The sequence below is a fragment of the Malus sylvestris genome, chromosome 15 (assembly GCF_916048215.2).
Source record: "Malus sylvestris chromosome 15, drMalSylv7.2, whole genome shotgun sequence".
NCBI lineage: Eukaryota > Viridiplantae > Streptophyta > Magnoliopsida > Rosales > Rosaceae > Malus > Malus sylvestris.
In genome coordinates this window covers 39664633-39681099 of record NC_062274.1, presented here as the reverse complement: position 1 = coordinate 39681099, position 16467 = coordinate 39664633, and the positions used below count along the sequence as shown (strand labels likewise).

The 16467-nt window shown below is 34.5% G+C and overlaps 1 protein-coding gene and 1 long non-coding RNA gene across 2 annotated transcripts; one reads left to right on the top strand and one right to left on the bottom strand.

The window, feature by feature from the left end:
* Positions 1 to 8666: 8666 nt before the first annotated feature.
* On the bottom strand, positions 8667 to 11023 carry LOC126602565 (uncharacterized). The gene is made up of 2 exons (XR_007616153.1): positions 9296 to 11023; positions 8667 to 9122 (listed from the first exon to the last, which is right to left on the bottom strand). It is a non-coding gene; the product is annotated as an uncharacterized LOC126602565 (long non-coding RNA).
* A 2976-nt stretch (positions 11024 to 13999) lies between these two features.
* LOC126602563 (amino acid permease 3-like) lies at positions 14000 to 16205 on the top strand. Its single transcript, XM_050269464.1, has 6 exons — positions 14000 to 14123; positions 14211 to 14438; positions 14557 to 14650; positions 14763 to 14977; positions 15325 to 15464; positions 15552 to 16205. Exons 1-6 carry the CDS (start codon positions 14000 to 14002, stop codon positions 16203 to 16205), a joined length of 1455 nt encoding a protein of 484 aa, XP_050125421.1.
* Positions 16206 to 16467: the final 262 nt, after the last annotated feature.

Below are 16467 nucleotides of genomic sequence, written 5' to 3'. Positions count from 1 at the left end.
TTCAAAACAGTTGGTTCTTCTACTTGAATGCTTGATTCCGTATTAGTAACTATGTTTTACAATCGTTGTAAAAGTGTGACTAATAAGAAGTAGAAGATATATGAGAGAAGAAAAAGGTGCTTCACATTCGGAACGTGAATAAAATATAGATCTCTGCGAAAGCAGATAGTACTTACTTCCTCATAAGAACTACCAAAGAAATTGGAAAAACCAAAGATTGTCTTTACATTCCAATTTTAAGGAATTTAATTCCGTCACTATAGTAGAGATGGATGAATGTTTTGTTTGACAAAACGTTGTTCTTTATTAATCAATGATTGGATCATGGTAATCTAATTGATTGTCTCTATAGTAGAGATAATATGGTGGTGTTAACTGTTTAGAATATAATGATGCTTAAAACCCAAAAGGTTGCAAGGTAGTGACTAATCCCAACTAAAGTTGTGATACCTCTAAAACATAAATTACGAGTTGGTCATAGATGGATGCTTTGGATCGTTAGATCCGGATCCAATACCTTCTTGTTAAAATTGTATAGAGGCGAAATGTTCGAATCTTTATTCTTTTGGAAAGAAGAAAGAATCACAAAGTTGTTGAGGTTAATTCACTTAGATGTTAGTGGCACTTGTCCACAACATAATACTACTCATGTTATATGACATTCACCGAAGATCACTCTCGGTTGGACTATAGTTTATTTTGAATAAACACAAATCCGAATACTTTGCAAAAGGTTTCAAAGAATTCAAGAAATGTAAGTTGATGAGTAAGACGTCTAAAGTATTTACCTCCTTAGATTTGATCCAAGGAAAAGAAACACTTTAGATGAGTCTCCTTGAAAGATATCAAGGAAAGAAGCATCATAAGATAATAATCTTCTCCATTAAGGAGAAGAACGAACTCGAATAAGATTTAGTTCGTTAGATGTTATCTATTACCCATATATAGGATATATACTTCTAAAACAATATGATTGTCAATTAGAAGATCTTCCAAAATTTTCATGACTCCATAAGATGTAGTTGGAAAGAAAGACAAATCTCAAGCATGTTAAGATTTGGGGTTGTGAGCTAATAAGCAATATTTGTTTGATAACAATCTTGTGGGATATCCTTAAATTAACTTTTGGATATCGCTTCTATAAACCAATTAACAAATGTTGTTTTATTGGGTAGTTCATTGTAATCCTGCAATGTGATTTGCCTAAGAGCAAATGAACGAGAGATAGAACTCAAAGAATGGGTTCTTTGAGAGACAAGATGATAATCAACAAATATAACAACCTAGTTCCTATACCACGAGCTCCAAGGTAGTCGAGAAGGATTTATAAACCGTCTCAGTTGAATGGTTTGAACTTTATGACTATGTCATAGAGTTGCACCTCTTAATTCGAAAGAAATAAAAATGAAAATCCTTATGACTACATTGAGTGTATATACGATATATACTCAAGGAAATGGTAAAGTACCATTTGACCCGAAATAATGAAACCCCCATAGCTAATTGGTAGCTTAAGGTGACTGCAATCAAAGAGAATAGTTGATTTTGAAGAAAGCATCTTTGACGTAGTCTTGTTTTCAATTAATTCGAAGATAGCTAGCTACAACTAAATGGTGATTCAATGTTTGGACATTATATGGGTTTCCGAAACCATTATTAAGATAGTCTTGATAATATATATGTCTAAAACTATGAATCACAAGACATATAAGTTGTAGAGATCCAACCATCATGAATCTTAGCAAGCTAGTGGGAGCTATGAGCATCTTATGAGAAAAGGATCAAATCGTTTGATTTCTCATAAAGATGTAAATGAATCTTTTGTTTACTAGGTTTACAAAAGATTAGTGGGAGTTAATCATGTTCCTAAAATTTAAATATATATGATATATTAATTTTGGAAATGAAAAAAAAAATACTTCTTCTTTAAAGTTATGACTTTGAAACATTATATGAAGATAGAATGTATATGGGAGATATAATCTATATACATGGGATGGAAATCTATAATGATATATTTCATGATATAATTGGATTATATCAATCCCTAATAATAGACAATAGATGCTAGGAAGTTTCTCATATGATGATAAACTTCAATTAGAAGGACAGCTCTAGTGAGACTAAGAAGTTGCTCTTTTCAAAGAGAACGTACTCTTTGACTCCCAAAGAAATAATGCATAAATAGAATCCTTTATGCATACGCATAAAGGTGATTTATGTATTTCATATTGTATGAAAAACATTGATATGAGTTGTACCTAGAACGGTACAAGACGATATCAGTGCAAGCCCAGGATCAGAACTATGGCAACTGTCAAGTGAGTCCTTAAGTATTTAAGAAATACTAAAGGATAGATTCCTCAAAGAATGAGGAAGAATTAGAGTAACGTAAAGGAAGCGTAAATATATTAGATTATGAATCTAATCCATCATTGGATGTTTCTTCATTATGAATGAAGAGATAAACAGATATCTCTTTATTATGACTAAAAAAATATTTGGATGGAAACATTAAAGTAATGACTTTAGTGTGTTCCATTATGAATGCAAAATATATTGCCATATAGAAGCTTACAACAATGTTGTTTGGATGGGAAAGTTCATTTATGAACTCTCTATTCGGTTCCAACCAGAAAGTGTATCTAGTGTACTGACACTATGACACTAATGGCGCGATAGCTCAAGCCAGGGAATCAAGGTCTCATCAAGGTCCGAACTCAAATGAGAGACTGAACCACATGATTGAGAATCATGTATAATGGTGACGTCGTTATTCTCAAGGTTGCTTCTATGGATAACATATAGATATCCATTGTCTAGGCCTACTATTCAGCCATTTATGAAATGACTACATAAGAGGTATCATCACTGATGAATAAGCTGATTGGCTCTAGTGCAAGTGGGAGATTGTTGGAAATGTGCCCTAAAACCAATCATATGATGATACTTTACGGACATTTCACATGTTAAACTAATCTAGTTTAATATCAAGGGCAAAGATTATTGTTTGAGCCGTCTCATATAAATGTTATATGCTTAAACGATAAGTCCAAGGAATATGTGATTGGGAGAATGCGATCTAAAGAAGTTAGATTCATGAGACCATTCTTTCGTAGACACATCCTAAACGTTCCTGATCATAGGATTGCCAATTGGGCATTGACAATCCGTAAAGATCAGTACGTGTTGTGTCTTCTCTCAGGGAGAGTGACTAGTCTCGGGTCATTGGTGTGTGTGACATCAAGACAAGTACGTAGGTGCTCAATAGAGAATGAGTTCACTGAACACGATCAACGAAGAGTTCTCATATTCATGTCACATGAGAACTCATGGTTGGGATAATGCAAAGTAGTCATTTGACCTGAGGCATCACGTTTGTCTTGTGGTTAAGTCCTTGATCTTTGATTATGTCAAAGTCACCCCATCCGCGGGTTCCACAGCATCGTTGGGGTTAAGCCACTTAGCTATGGAGGCAAGTGAATGCGCAACAAGGGATCTCTAACCTTCAAACCGTTTGAGGGAGAATACTCTATGATATGATTTAGAACCTCTGGCCAGAGTATGAATGAGATTTAGGAAGTCGTTCCAAATCACATTTAAGGTAATCATATAAGCACACGAATCACATTGGATAGTAGACATGAATAAATAAACTATCAAACCAAACAATGTGATCAAGAGTATTGTATTAGAGAAAGACCGTATTGCATTTGTAATCCTAAACTGAATAGGTTCTCTACCTCTTCTGATTAGCTTCGGTAACCATGATATGCTGCTAGGTGTCACTCATGGTTTGTGGAAGCCCTAAACGTGTATAATCACTAAAGGGAGAAATGAAAGTAAGTTTCAATTCACAATCGATTTGAAAGAGTTCTAATCGCCCACTGCCTCGCTAAAAGGAACCTAATGGATCGTACACTGTGTAAGGTGGAGATTGAAGAAACAATGGAGATGAGTAAGAATAATTAAATGGTTTAATTATTTATGGCAAGGATTAATTAATATGTTAATTAATCAAACAAATAAGTTCGTTAAAGACCTCGGGATAGTTTTGGACCTTAAGGCCCAATGGGCTTCGAACGTCAAGCCCATTGACTTAAGTTGTATGACAATTTAACGAATAAAGATTCACAAAGGCCCAAAAGCCCAAATTCCTTATGTGGCCGGCCATGTGTGTTGAAATAGGGTTTTTGGTTCTTTAGGTCATTTAAAAGAAGTGACTATATAAAGAACTTTATAGCCTAAAATTCATTATGGGTTTCTTTTAGAGAAAATTGGTGAGAACTTGTCTCTCCTTTTCTCTCTAGGAGGCCGGCCCCCTTGGAGGGTGGATCTAGCAATCCCACTACTCCAAGGTCACTCATTCCTTCTCCAATCTCTCCTTGGTGTGGAGACTTAGAGGTTCTCAATTTTGGGAACTTGGAGAAACCTTTTCATCCATCCAAATCCATAGATTTTAGATGCAAGGAATGAAGGCCCTCTCTTTGGGTGATTAGCCTTTGCTTATGCAAAGAGGAATCTACAAAGGTATAAATCTCAACTCACTTTGTTTTGAGTTGATTCTTGGTTCACCAATCTACTAGGCTTTGAATTTCATGGGTAATGTTTTGTTTTTGAATGCATGCAAGCATGATTCCGCCTTTTAATTGTTAAATGCATGCTATAGATGTTATTCAAATGAACATGTTTTCACAAAATAATCCTTCAAAACACTCATCCACTACACCAATTACATCCACTCATTACCAAACACTCATCCACTACACCCATTACATCCACTCATTACCAAACATCCATCCACTACACCCATTACATCCACTCATTACCAAAACTACACCTATTACATCCACTCATTACCACAAACACTCATCCACTACACCCATTACATCCACTCATTACCACAACACTCATCACTACCACATTAATTAGATGGTGGTCCTCTCCCTAGCCTATAAATACATCCACCCTTCACCATAACAGGGGGGAAAAAAACCAAAGAGAATAGAATCCACCCATCCACCCTTCACCATAACTCACCTATATCCATCCACCACCATAATTTACAACTCATCCATCAAACCACACCTTGTGCTTCAACAAAGAGAAGAAGGAGGACCCTTGGACGTGTTTGCCATTCAAGTTGGATTGTTGGAGCGTTTTTAGGTGTTTTCTTTCTTTTGTTTTCAATGTCTAAATTTTTTTATCTTTGCTTTGTAAGTATGAGGAACTAAACCCCGCTTAGCTAGGGGGAAATTCGAAACCATGTTCATGCTTGCAATATGATTTGATTACCTTCAGTTGTGATTTCATAAGTTGTGAATTCAATTTGTTTAACTACTTGATTGATAACTTATTCGTGTATGTTTATTAAGAGTGCACACTTAGTTTGCATGCATGAATATGATGCTAGAGTATAAGGGAGTTTCACCTAATAGTTACAAACTTATATTCACAAGTAGTGGAGGTCGCTTATAAATGATCATGTTAAATAAATTCTTGGCAGGAGTTTCATGCTCATCATAGTAACGAATGCCTTGTCAATACTTATAGTTTTCATAATGCTTAATGATCTTTGATTGTATCTTTATTGTGCTGTTCACGTAAAGAACTTTTGAAGAATGCTTGAATTGTTGTATGCGCGTTCCCATCCAATTCAATAACTTAAGGAGAACTTGAAGGTTAATTTAAGCGGACTTAATTAACCTGGGGTGTTGAGTTTCATGATTGATCGAAAGAACAACTGAAAATTGGTTTATGTGCAAGTATGTCATGTGTGGAGAAGAACCTCCTAGCTAGCCTTCCATCCATTCAATTTACTCAAATTCGTGCAGATTTCATTAGTTCTTTAATTTACTTGTTTTGTTTTCAAATTCGTCAAAACCAAAACCCCCTTTACTTTAAAGTGTTTTATTAGTCAAAATCTGTTTTGATTTGTGTTTTTAGGTGTCCCAAAAGTGTGTTAGAGTCCAAATCTGCCCAGTTTATGTTTTTAGGCAGATTTGAGCGTTTTTAGCTTGTTTTGAGTCCTTTGAGTTTGTTTTAAGTTCTTTTGAGTCTAGTTTAGTGTTTTTAACTTTGTTTATATGTTTTTAAGTCAGTTTAGAGGTTTTAGCAAGCCCTCCTAATCCCCGGTTTAGAACGATTTCTACTTGCATTTATACTACAATTGACAACAAGAGGGTTTAATTTGTGTGTTAAGTTAATTTTCGCATCAAAGAACAACAAAAAAATCTTTCAACATAATTCTGATCCAAGCTATGTCTGCAGCAGCATGTGCAAGAGTTTATACTCGGCTTCAATTGAACTCCGAGAAACGGAACCCTGTTTCTTGGATTGCTAGGAAATCGGATTATCACCAAGATAGACAACATAGCCTGTAATAGATTTGTGAGTGTTAACATCTGCTGCCCAATTTGAATCACTATAACTTTTAATATTAATCCAGCCAACATAGCCTGTAATAGATTTGTGAGTGTTAACATCTGCTGCCCAATATGAATCACTATAGCCTTTAATATTAATCCAATTACCAGCAGTAAATGTTAAACCACACTTTATTGTCCCATATAAGTATTGGAGAATACGTTTAACCAAACCAAAATGTATATCAGTGGGAGAGCATTCATGAACTGAGGTACATTATTAACTGCGAATGCCTATATCTGGCCTGGTGAAAATGAGATACTGCAAGGTACCAACAAGATTCTTGTATTGTGTTGGTTCTGATAAAAGTTCACCCTCAACAAGAAACACAGAAGTATTTGGTTTACAAAATGTTGCATAAGGTTTACTTGTATCCATGTCTGCTTTGTGGAGTAAATCATAAATATATTTTCTTGATGCACAAAGATATCTCCATTAAACTTGTAGTTCATTCGCAAACCCAAAAAAAAAAGGTAAGTTGTCCCACGTCCTTTAAATCAAAGACTTCACCCAAATCATTGACAACATATTAAATCAAGATAGAACTTGATCATGTACGTATTTTATCATCTACATAGAGTGGTAATATAATAGCATTGGAACCAACTTGTTTCACAAATAAATTAGAGTCTAAAAGAGAAGCTTGAAACCCAATCACTGCCAGATAACTTGTAAACTTGGCATCCTAAGCCCTTGGGGCTTGTTTAAGACCATAAAGGGACTTTACTAGCTTGCAAACATGTGAAGGAAACTTAGAATCAACAAAACCAAGAGGTTGCTTCATATAAACTTCATCATGTAACTCTCTATGTAAAAAAAACGTTTTTCACATCAAGTTGTCTAAGTGACCACTTGTGTGTTGTAGCCAAAGCCAAAGTCAGTCTCACAGTAGTGTGACTAACTACTGGCCTAAAGGTGTCGGTATAATCTAACCCATTCTCTTTACTAAAACCTTGGGCCACAAATATAGCTTTATGTCTAGAAATAGTGCCATCAAGATGTCTTTTAAGTTTGTACTCCCACTTACAACTAATAATGTTGTTATCAAATGGAGAAGGTACTAAGGTCCATGTACCTTGTGTTGAAGTGCATCAAACTCTTCTTCCATAGCCTCCTACCACTGAGGTATTTGAGAAGCTATTTTAAAGGTTGAGGGTTCTGCAGAATCAGTGATATCTGCAATGAATGTAAAACCTCCAGAGAATGAAGCATCTTAAAGAGAGATAAGAGACTTGACTTCAGGAAAAACAACAATCAGTGCAGTATAATCTCTTATAGTTATTGCATCAGTTTTAAGTCTTGTTTGAACACCCCTGAGGAAGAACAGGTAAATCTGTGACAGTGTACACTGAAGGAAGTATTGGAGATAGCATATCTTCTAACTGCTGAGAAGAATGAACAGACAACATTGTAGGAAGAATGGAAGAAGTAGCAATAGAGCTGGGAGATTGAAGATGAGAATCTAGTGCAAGTGCATGTATACTCTATGAATCAGAATAAGTATCAACTGCTGAAGAAGATTGCAAAGTATTGAAGCTAATCTGTGGATGCATAGTCACCCTGAGACTGACTATGGGAGTATGATGCATCTTGTCTCATGAAAAAAATTATTCAACTGAAAGATAACAGGTCTTGACATGGTACTGGAAGATTGAACAAGGTCTAGAGTTAATGATCTGACATTTGATTGAATAAGAGCAAAGGGAAAGCAACTCTCATCATGAATGACATGTCTAGAGACTAACAGCTTTCTTGTCATAATATTATAGCACATAGCACCTTTGTAACCAAGAGAGTACCCTAAAAATACACATTGAGTATATCTGGGTTGATGTTTATGAGTATTATATGGCCTAAGATAAGGGTAAATGGAAAAACCAAAGATCTTTAAAGAAGCTATCTCTGGTTGTTTATTAAACAACTTTTTAAATGGAGACATCATATCAAAGACTCTACTAGGCATTCGATTGATCAGGAACACTGCATGTGGAATTGCATGGTGCTAAAACCTATGTGGCACATGACCATTAGTCAATAAGGTAATACTAGTCTCCACTAGATGTCTATGTTTCCTTTCCACAAGACCATTATGTTGTGGAGTGTAAGGTGAAATGTAATATACCCTTAGTAGCTAGATAATCCTAAAAACCATTGCTCATAAATTTTCCACACCATTAGATTGTAACACTTTATTTTTAGTATGAATTGAGTCTCAACATAAGCAAACAACTTCACAAATGCACCAAAAACCTCTGATTTATTCATTAATGGAAAGAGGCATACAAATCTGGTAGCTTCATCTACAAATGATACATAATATCTGAAACCTTCAATAAACACAACTGGTGAAGGACCTCAAACATCACTATGGACTTTATGAAATGAAATTTTTACCTTGTTTGGCTTATTTGTAAAAGGTAATCTGCTATTTTTCCCAGTAAAACAATGAGAACAAACTTGTGCATGATCATTAGAACCAACAGAAATATCAGAATTCCTAAGCATTTTATCCAAAACCTCATTTGATGGATGCCCCAACTTGTGATGCCACAGTGAAGACTTCACAGCCTTGCCTAAGAATGCAGAAGAAGAAACAATCTTTGATTTAGCACCGTTGGAAACACATGCACAGGAATCCTAAACAGCTTTTTGTTGTTACGCTTTCTGTGGTAAAATATCTTCCTTGTTGTCTTGTCCTGCACATAGAACTCAATATCATCATAAATAAACCAGCTATAATTGTCCTTACACAACTATTTCACTGATAGTAAATTCACTGTAAGCGTAGGAACATGCAAAACATTGCAAAGACATATTGTATTAGAGGAACTAGGTAACAATGTAGTTCCAACATGTTTAACAATCAAACCTTCCCCATTGCCAACAACAATTTGTTTCTTCTTCGTATGGAACTACTGAATTCAAGATAGTTATCATGACTCATGTGATGTGAGGCTCCCGTGTTAACTATCCATGAACCATCATTAGTTGCAGGTTGGGCAGTCAAAGCAGTTATAGAAGATTGCATGATATGTGCTTGATTATCAGAAAAATAAGAGAGGATTGGCCTTGATTCATAGAAGCTGGAAAACCAAGAGAACATTGTTGAGAATTGAAAATTGCACCTTGATATCAAGAATTGTCAAACATTTGTAGAGAAGATTGAGAACCAAGATATTGGAACTGATGAGAATAGTCTTGAAAAGCATAATTAGCGCTTAGAGTAGGAGGATGAGGTGTTCCTTGATAAGTATAATTTCCCCTGTGTCTACAGTCAATAACTATGTATTCTTGTATACTTCATATTTGACATTCCTGAGAAACTTGAGTATTGTCAGTGTGATACAAACAGGTGACAATAGTTTGACCCTTTCATAAACACATATGGCATTCTGGAATCACATTTGGCCTATTTGTGGTGTTACCAAACCAAGAACCAGACCTATTTCCATTGAACTTGGACTTGTAACCACCATTTCCTTTTCCTCTATAACCATTGCCACCAAAGTTATTACTAGAGTGATGACCATGATTGCTACCAGATGATGGATAGCCATTATTACCAAAATACACGTTCCCTTGATTACCAAATTGATTTCCAAATCCAAGAAAGCCATTAACATTATAATTAGCAGGAAATTGTTGAAAAGATTGAGAACTAGTTAACCTAGATGTTGAATTAGAAGCTTCATGAGCAAGAAAACCATTAGAAGCACTTGATGCATTAGAGACATGCTGAAAATTAGAAGCACCAGCAGAAGATGTTGGAAGTGGTCCATTGACATACATATCAGACATGCTAGTCAACATTATCTGCTGGAAGACCAGTTAATGCTGCAATAACCAAGTCATTATCTGTAATCTTTCACCTGCAGCAAGCTATTTATCTTTAATGGTCTTTAATCGCAACAAATACTAATCAACATTATCACTCCCTTTCTGTATAGTATGCAATTCAGCCTTCAGATAATTGACACTAGCATTAAAGACAGAAATATAACGATCTTGCAAGGCAGTCGAAGCTTCATGAGAAGTCATACAACCCACAACATACTTTATAACATCATTGCTTAGAGTTGCAATAAGAAGAATCAAGAGAGCCATATTAGTCTTAACCCATGTTTTATATGCAGAGGTAACTTCAGTAGTAACCCCTAATGTAGGAGAAAGAACATACTTTGGTGGGCACACAAATTCACCAGTAAAGTGATCAAACGATCATAACCATGAAGAACATAACAAAATTGGAAATTCCACTTGATAAAATTGTCATCATTCAACTTGATAGTCAATATATCTAATGAATTCTCAAGTTTTATAGAGTCACAATTCACAAAAAGGAGAATTATAATCCGAAGAACAAACCCTAAAATTGTAGAAACAAGAATCTAAAAATCGAAGATGACAGATCAAGAAAACTTCACTGAATGGAGCAGTGGAAAACCCATCCAAGAATCAACGCACAAGCATAGTTGGCTCTCGATACCATCTTTACTATCTTGTATGAACTGCATAAACTATGAATGTAAGGAAGATGAATATCAAGAACAATCTTGTACGAGAAGAAAGAACTCTATTGTATTTCATAGTTAGATAATATTTTATTTATAACAAACTAACCGACTACAAATGAAAGAGGGAAAGAGTATTTATACAAAGTATTCCAAATATTACTTAATTCTAAAGTTATTGTTAACATGGCATTTGCCTATGTGGCACATGATATATATATATATATATATATATATATATATATATATATATATATATATATATATATATATATTATGTCTAATACTTTAGGATGATTAGGACTCTTCTTTTCAGCTGCAGATATGACAAGATAACATACATATCAGCTGCCTTATCCTTTTTGTAGACTTCAACTTCAACTAGGATTCCTTCTTCTTGCAACATTCCTTGTCTTCCAACCCTTATTTTTAAATCATCATTGATTTAGACCTCTATCCTCCATATTAATGCACATATTTCACACTTTAATGAGCTCCAAAACGTCTAGCTCCAATGTTAATGCATGCCGTACCCAGCCATCCAAGTCCAATTTGTGTTTTTGCTCTTTTAACCTTCAATTTTAGACTTTGCTTAATCATATCTACAATAAAACAAAAATAAAACGCTACCGTTAATGAAATCTAAGAAAGTAAATATAGAGAAATAAGATAACAAAGTCACATAAGTATGCTCCAAAAAATATTGTACATATACATATAGCATCACTAAGTACACTAACAAAGTTTTTGATGTAACCTAATGGAATGGGTAGAAATAATGAGTGGTTTTATAGATGAAGGACCAAATTGATGATTTTTAAATATAAAAAACGAAACTAATGACTTGGAAAATATAAGAGAGCGTTTGTGATAAAACCTTTTGGTTTTTAAAAGACAAAATATACAAGCAATACGTTTGATTTTGTTTTTGAACAAAGGATATTATCTACACTAAAGGGGTGAGGAGTGGGCTAAACCTCCTAATGGGTTAGCATTAATGTGGTTCAAATTCGCCTTGAGCGATAATCCAACCCAAGACTTCTCACTTACAAGTAAAGAATAATACTACTACACCGTAATACTAAGTGGTAGCAATACGTTTCATTAGAATAAAGGGAAATCGAGATATTACTGCATAATAAATGATCTTTATGTAATATGGCAATTGGTTGAACAAAAAGAGTACTTGGTTTAACAAATATGAAAGTAAAAGAAATAGTTTTTTATTTTTTATTACAATGATATATTTATATTAAAGGCAGAGAAATAAATTAGTATAGAAACTTTTATTTACGAGATTCAAACCAAAGATTTTTCAAAAGAATATCATTAAAACATAATACTAACTGACTGATTGAAATTAGCGTAGTACTAAGAAGAATAAAAATAAAAGTCAATATTTTTTTTTTTCTAAAAAAAATAAGTCAATATTAGTTTTTGCGCAATTATTCGCTCAACCTTTCTACTAATAATATTTAGTACTGACACTCTCGTACAGTCAATCATTCAACCTATTTGGTCCATCTCAATTGCGATTCCATTTTCAGGACACTGATTAATTATAGACTCCAAGTTCATTGGTTCTGGACGCCAACCGCGATCACTCAGAAGAAACATTTGATATAAATATTGGATATATGTTTTCCATGTTTATGGGAATTATGTAAATTATGTGAATTGTACAACAACCGTATTCCCTTTCGGAAGCCTTACAGGTAAGAATATTATATTCAAAGGTGTCGAATAAAGAGACTAAAATGTTAATTTTTAAGGATAGGATTTCTACTATACATGGAAAGTTAACTGAATAGCCAGTGGACCAAAACGACAAACTAATACTCATGCCTCTATTTATACTGATAAGAGTTTCTGTGTGTAGTTTCAATCTCAACACACAAAGGAAATTTCCCGAGAGGAGGAAGAAGGGTGGAATGCGGTAAGGGACTTCGAAACATTTTGTTTAATGCTTTTAATATTATTAGAAATTTTCTGTCTCTCTGTAAGCTAGTCTTTTTAGAATGCTTTGTGTTGATATACTCTTACCTTTTAAATCCGTCAATACTTGTCTCCGATTGTTTATATGTGAATATAACTTATGATTTGTGATTATTTTTTCTTTTTGGTGAACACATAACTTATGATTTGTAATTTGGAAACACTATATGTTACATCTGTGTGCATATTCATGAGTATTGTGATGATCTTTGCTTTCTCCTTTTTGGTCTTAAATTTGCAATATTTATACGATATGTTGACTCTTGATGTGCGAATCTTTGATTACTTTTAGTGAAAAAAATTGTGTACAAGTAGTTAATTAGAAATTACCCTATTAGTGTTGAGAAGGAGAGTAGTGAGAGTAATTTGGTGAGCTACTAATCAAAGTTTAGTATAGATTTTCAAAGCTTGGGATTAAAAATGAGTTGGCACTAAGCAATGAGAGGATCAAAATCTCATATATTGTGATACAAGACCCCTTATTTTTTCCTGTTATAAGTGATAATAGGAAATGGGAGTCGAACGGAGGAACTTCGGCACATGAGTGAATTCTCTTAATCATAAAATTGTTGATATGAGCAGTAAATTAAATTTATTGGATACAGTTACTAAAGGCTTCTTTTGAATGGTTAAAGTAGAGGAATTTTTAGTGCGAACGTTGAGTCATCACACAGTGTTAGTGACTCGTGTTTTATAATATCGTTAAAAGTCAAAATGCATAGATTTTCGTATTTTAACATAAATAGATTGATAAGTTATCATCTTATTAACATGATGTGCCAACAGAGAGTCATTACCAAAAGTTTATTTTTTTTGGTAATTAAATTTCTTTTTAAATAGAATACATTAATGTAGTCAACAAATAGCATATTGGTTAGTATCAATTTTATCAAATATTAAATCATTTGTGTTTATGTGAGAACACCAAAGAATAGTTTTCATAGATTGCATTGGAAAATTGAGATTATTTGAATATATAGAAGAACGCTAGAGAATCGTTTTGACTTGCATTTTAAGCAAAACCCTAATTAATGAGTTGGTCTCTTTCTCTAATGTAATGAAAAAAGATGAGTGAAAACACTGCCACAAGGAACCAGCTGCAGCTCCATTACAACCCAGTTTTTGATGTCTCACTCAATGTGCAAGGAGGCTCCAAGTACATTGATGACGATGGCCGTCCCAAACGAACCGGTAAATTATACTTTCTCTCCTTGAGACTGCTAAGCATGTTGAATTGTTCGTCATTTTTTTTTTCATGTGTGTTGGTTGTGGGACAAGGAACTGTTTGGACTGCAAGTTCACACATAATTACTGCTATAATTGGGTCTGGAGTTCTGTCATTGGCTTGGGCCATAGCTCAGCTTGGATGGATTGCTGGTCCTGCTGCGATGGCCATCTTCTCCTTCATCACTTACTACACTTCAACTCTTCTGGCTTCTTGCTATCGTGATCCCGTCACTGGAAAGAGAAACTATAGTTACTCCGATGCCGTTCGATCCAACCTTGGTGAATTATGCCTCATACTTTGATCTTTTGGACATACAAACAAATGATTTTTTTTTTCCTTTCCTTTTTTCCAAAGGTCAATAGCTAATCTTTTTTTCTGTTAATTTGAATTTCTCAGGTGAATTTCTGGTCAAAATATGTGGATTTGTTCAGCAATTGAACCTTTTTGGAATTACTATTGGCTATACTGTAGCAGCATCTATAAGCATGATGTAAGTCTTGAGTAGTTAAACTGAATTAAGAATTGCATTATGTAAGGTATTTTATAAAAATCTTTTTGGCTAATGATTTTTTATTTATTGGTTTGTTGTGTTGATTAAATAGGGCAATAAAGAGGTCTAATTGCTTCCACAATAGTGGTGGAAAAGATCCATGTCATATCAACTACAATCCCTATATGATAGCTTTTGGAACCTCAGAAATTATATTGTCTCAAATTCCAAACTTTGATAAGTTGTCCTGGCTCTCCGTTGTTGCTGCAGTCATGTCCTTCACTTACTCAGGAATTGGACTTGCCCTTGGAATTGCTAAAGTTGCTGGTAAAAATAGTTACATATATTACTACTATTTTGAGTGGAGAATTGTTATTCTATGTCTCGATGGCTAGAGAATATATGATCACTCACGGTTATATTTGATATCAAAAGTTGAGATCAATACATTATAGTGATCTTCATTAATTCTTTACCCTTAATATCAAATTCAAAGTTGAGTTACCATAATTCCTAGGCCACTTGAAAAAAGATAAAAAAAATAAAAAATCTAGGCGACCAGATGACGAGAATGATGCCTCAATTTGAACTTGGTTTTTAGGATTGAAAAGGTTCTGGTAAATTTAATTCAAGCTTTTTTTTTTTTTTTTTTTTTGTGTGTGTGTTAATACCAGAAAATGAAAAAATCAATGGAAGTAGGACTGGAATAAGCCTTGGGATTGTGACTCCTGCCCAAAAGATGTGGAGGGCCTTCCAAGCACTTGGTAACATAGCTTTTGCCTACTCTTACTCAATCATCCTCATTGAAATTCAGGTTTATATCTTCTTCAAATTAAATTTAACAATGTTATACTTTTCGTGGTGATTCGAGCACTTAATCCAACCATATAAAATGCTACAGGACACAGTTAAATCTCCACCATCTGAAACCAAGACAATGAAGAAGGCCACCCGACTTAGCTTGACAGTGACATCCATTTTCTACATTCTATGTGGCTGCATGGGCTACGCTGCTTTTGGAGACTTAGCCCCTGGAAACCTTCTCACTGACAAAGGCTTCTCTAACCCATTTTGGCTTATCGACATAGCCAACGCCGCCATTGTGATCCACCTTGTTGGTGCATATCAAGTTTTTGCCCAACCCATTTTCGCATTGGTCGAAAAAACAACTACAAAAAATTTCCCAAACAGCCAATTCGTCACGAAAGACATCAAAATCCAGATCCCAGGCTTCAGTTACTACACCCTTAACCTCTTCAGATTGGTTTGGAGGACAATTTTTGTTATTCTAACCACCGTGATCTCCATGATCTTTCCGTTCTTTAACGACATTGTTGGATTTCTTGGGGCCTTAGGATTTTGGCCACTCACAGTTTACTTCCCTGTGGAGATGTATATTGCTCAAAAGAAGATACCAATGTGGAGCACAAGATGGATGTGCCTCCAAACTCTAAGTCTTTGTGTCCTTATAATTGCCCTATCTGCTGCAGCTGGCTCAGTTACTGGTGTGATTCACAATCTCAAGGTCTACAGGCCATTCAAGACTAGCAATTAATTTATCAAAGTTTTTATTTGTACTGTTTTTACTCAGCATTTTCCAATTCAGAACACAAGACCCTTAGAAAAGTGGAAAAAAATACCATAGTAATTCCACTTTATGAATCTAAAATACTCAATGTTTTAGTCTTGCACTCTTACTATGAAAGTCTTAATATTTAACTACATATTTTCAATTTCTGTTTTGACATATTCCTTTTTGGAAGTTGTACAATCATTCATACTGAAAGGAAGCACAGTAGAGCTGTGATAATTTAAAT

Excerpts from the sequence above, each read along its gene's own strand:
- LOC126602563 (XM_050269464.1), top strand. The coding sequence starts at position 14,000 with ATGAGTGAAAACACTGCCACAAGGAACCAGCTGCAGCTCCATTACAAC. Across the intron at positions 14,651-14,762 it reads GCAGCATCTATAAGCATGAT|GGCAATAAAGAGGTCTAATT; the intron begins GTAAGTCTTGAG and ends TTGATTAAATAG. Across the intron at positions 15,465-15,551 it reads TCATCCTCATTGAAATTCAG|GACACAGTTAAATCTCCACC; the intron begins GTTTATATCTTC and ends AAAATGCTACAG.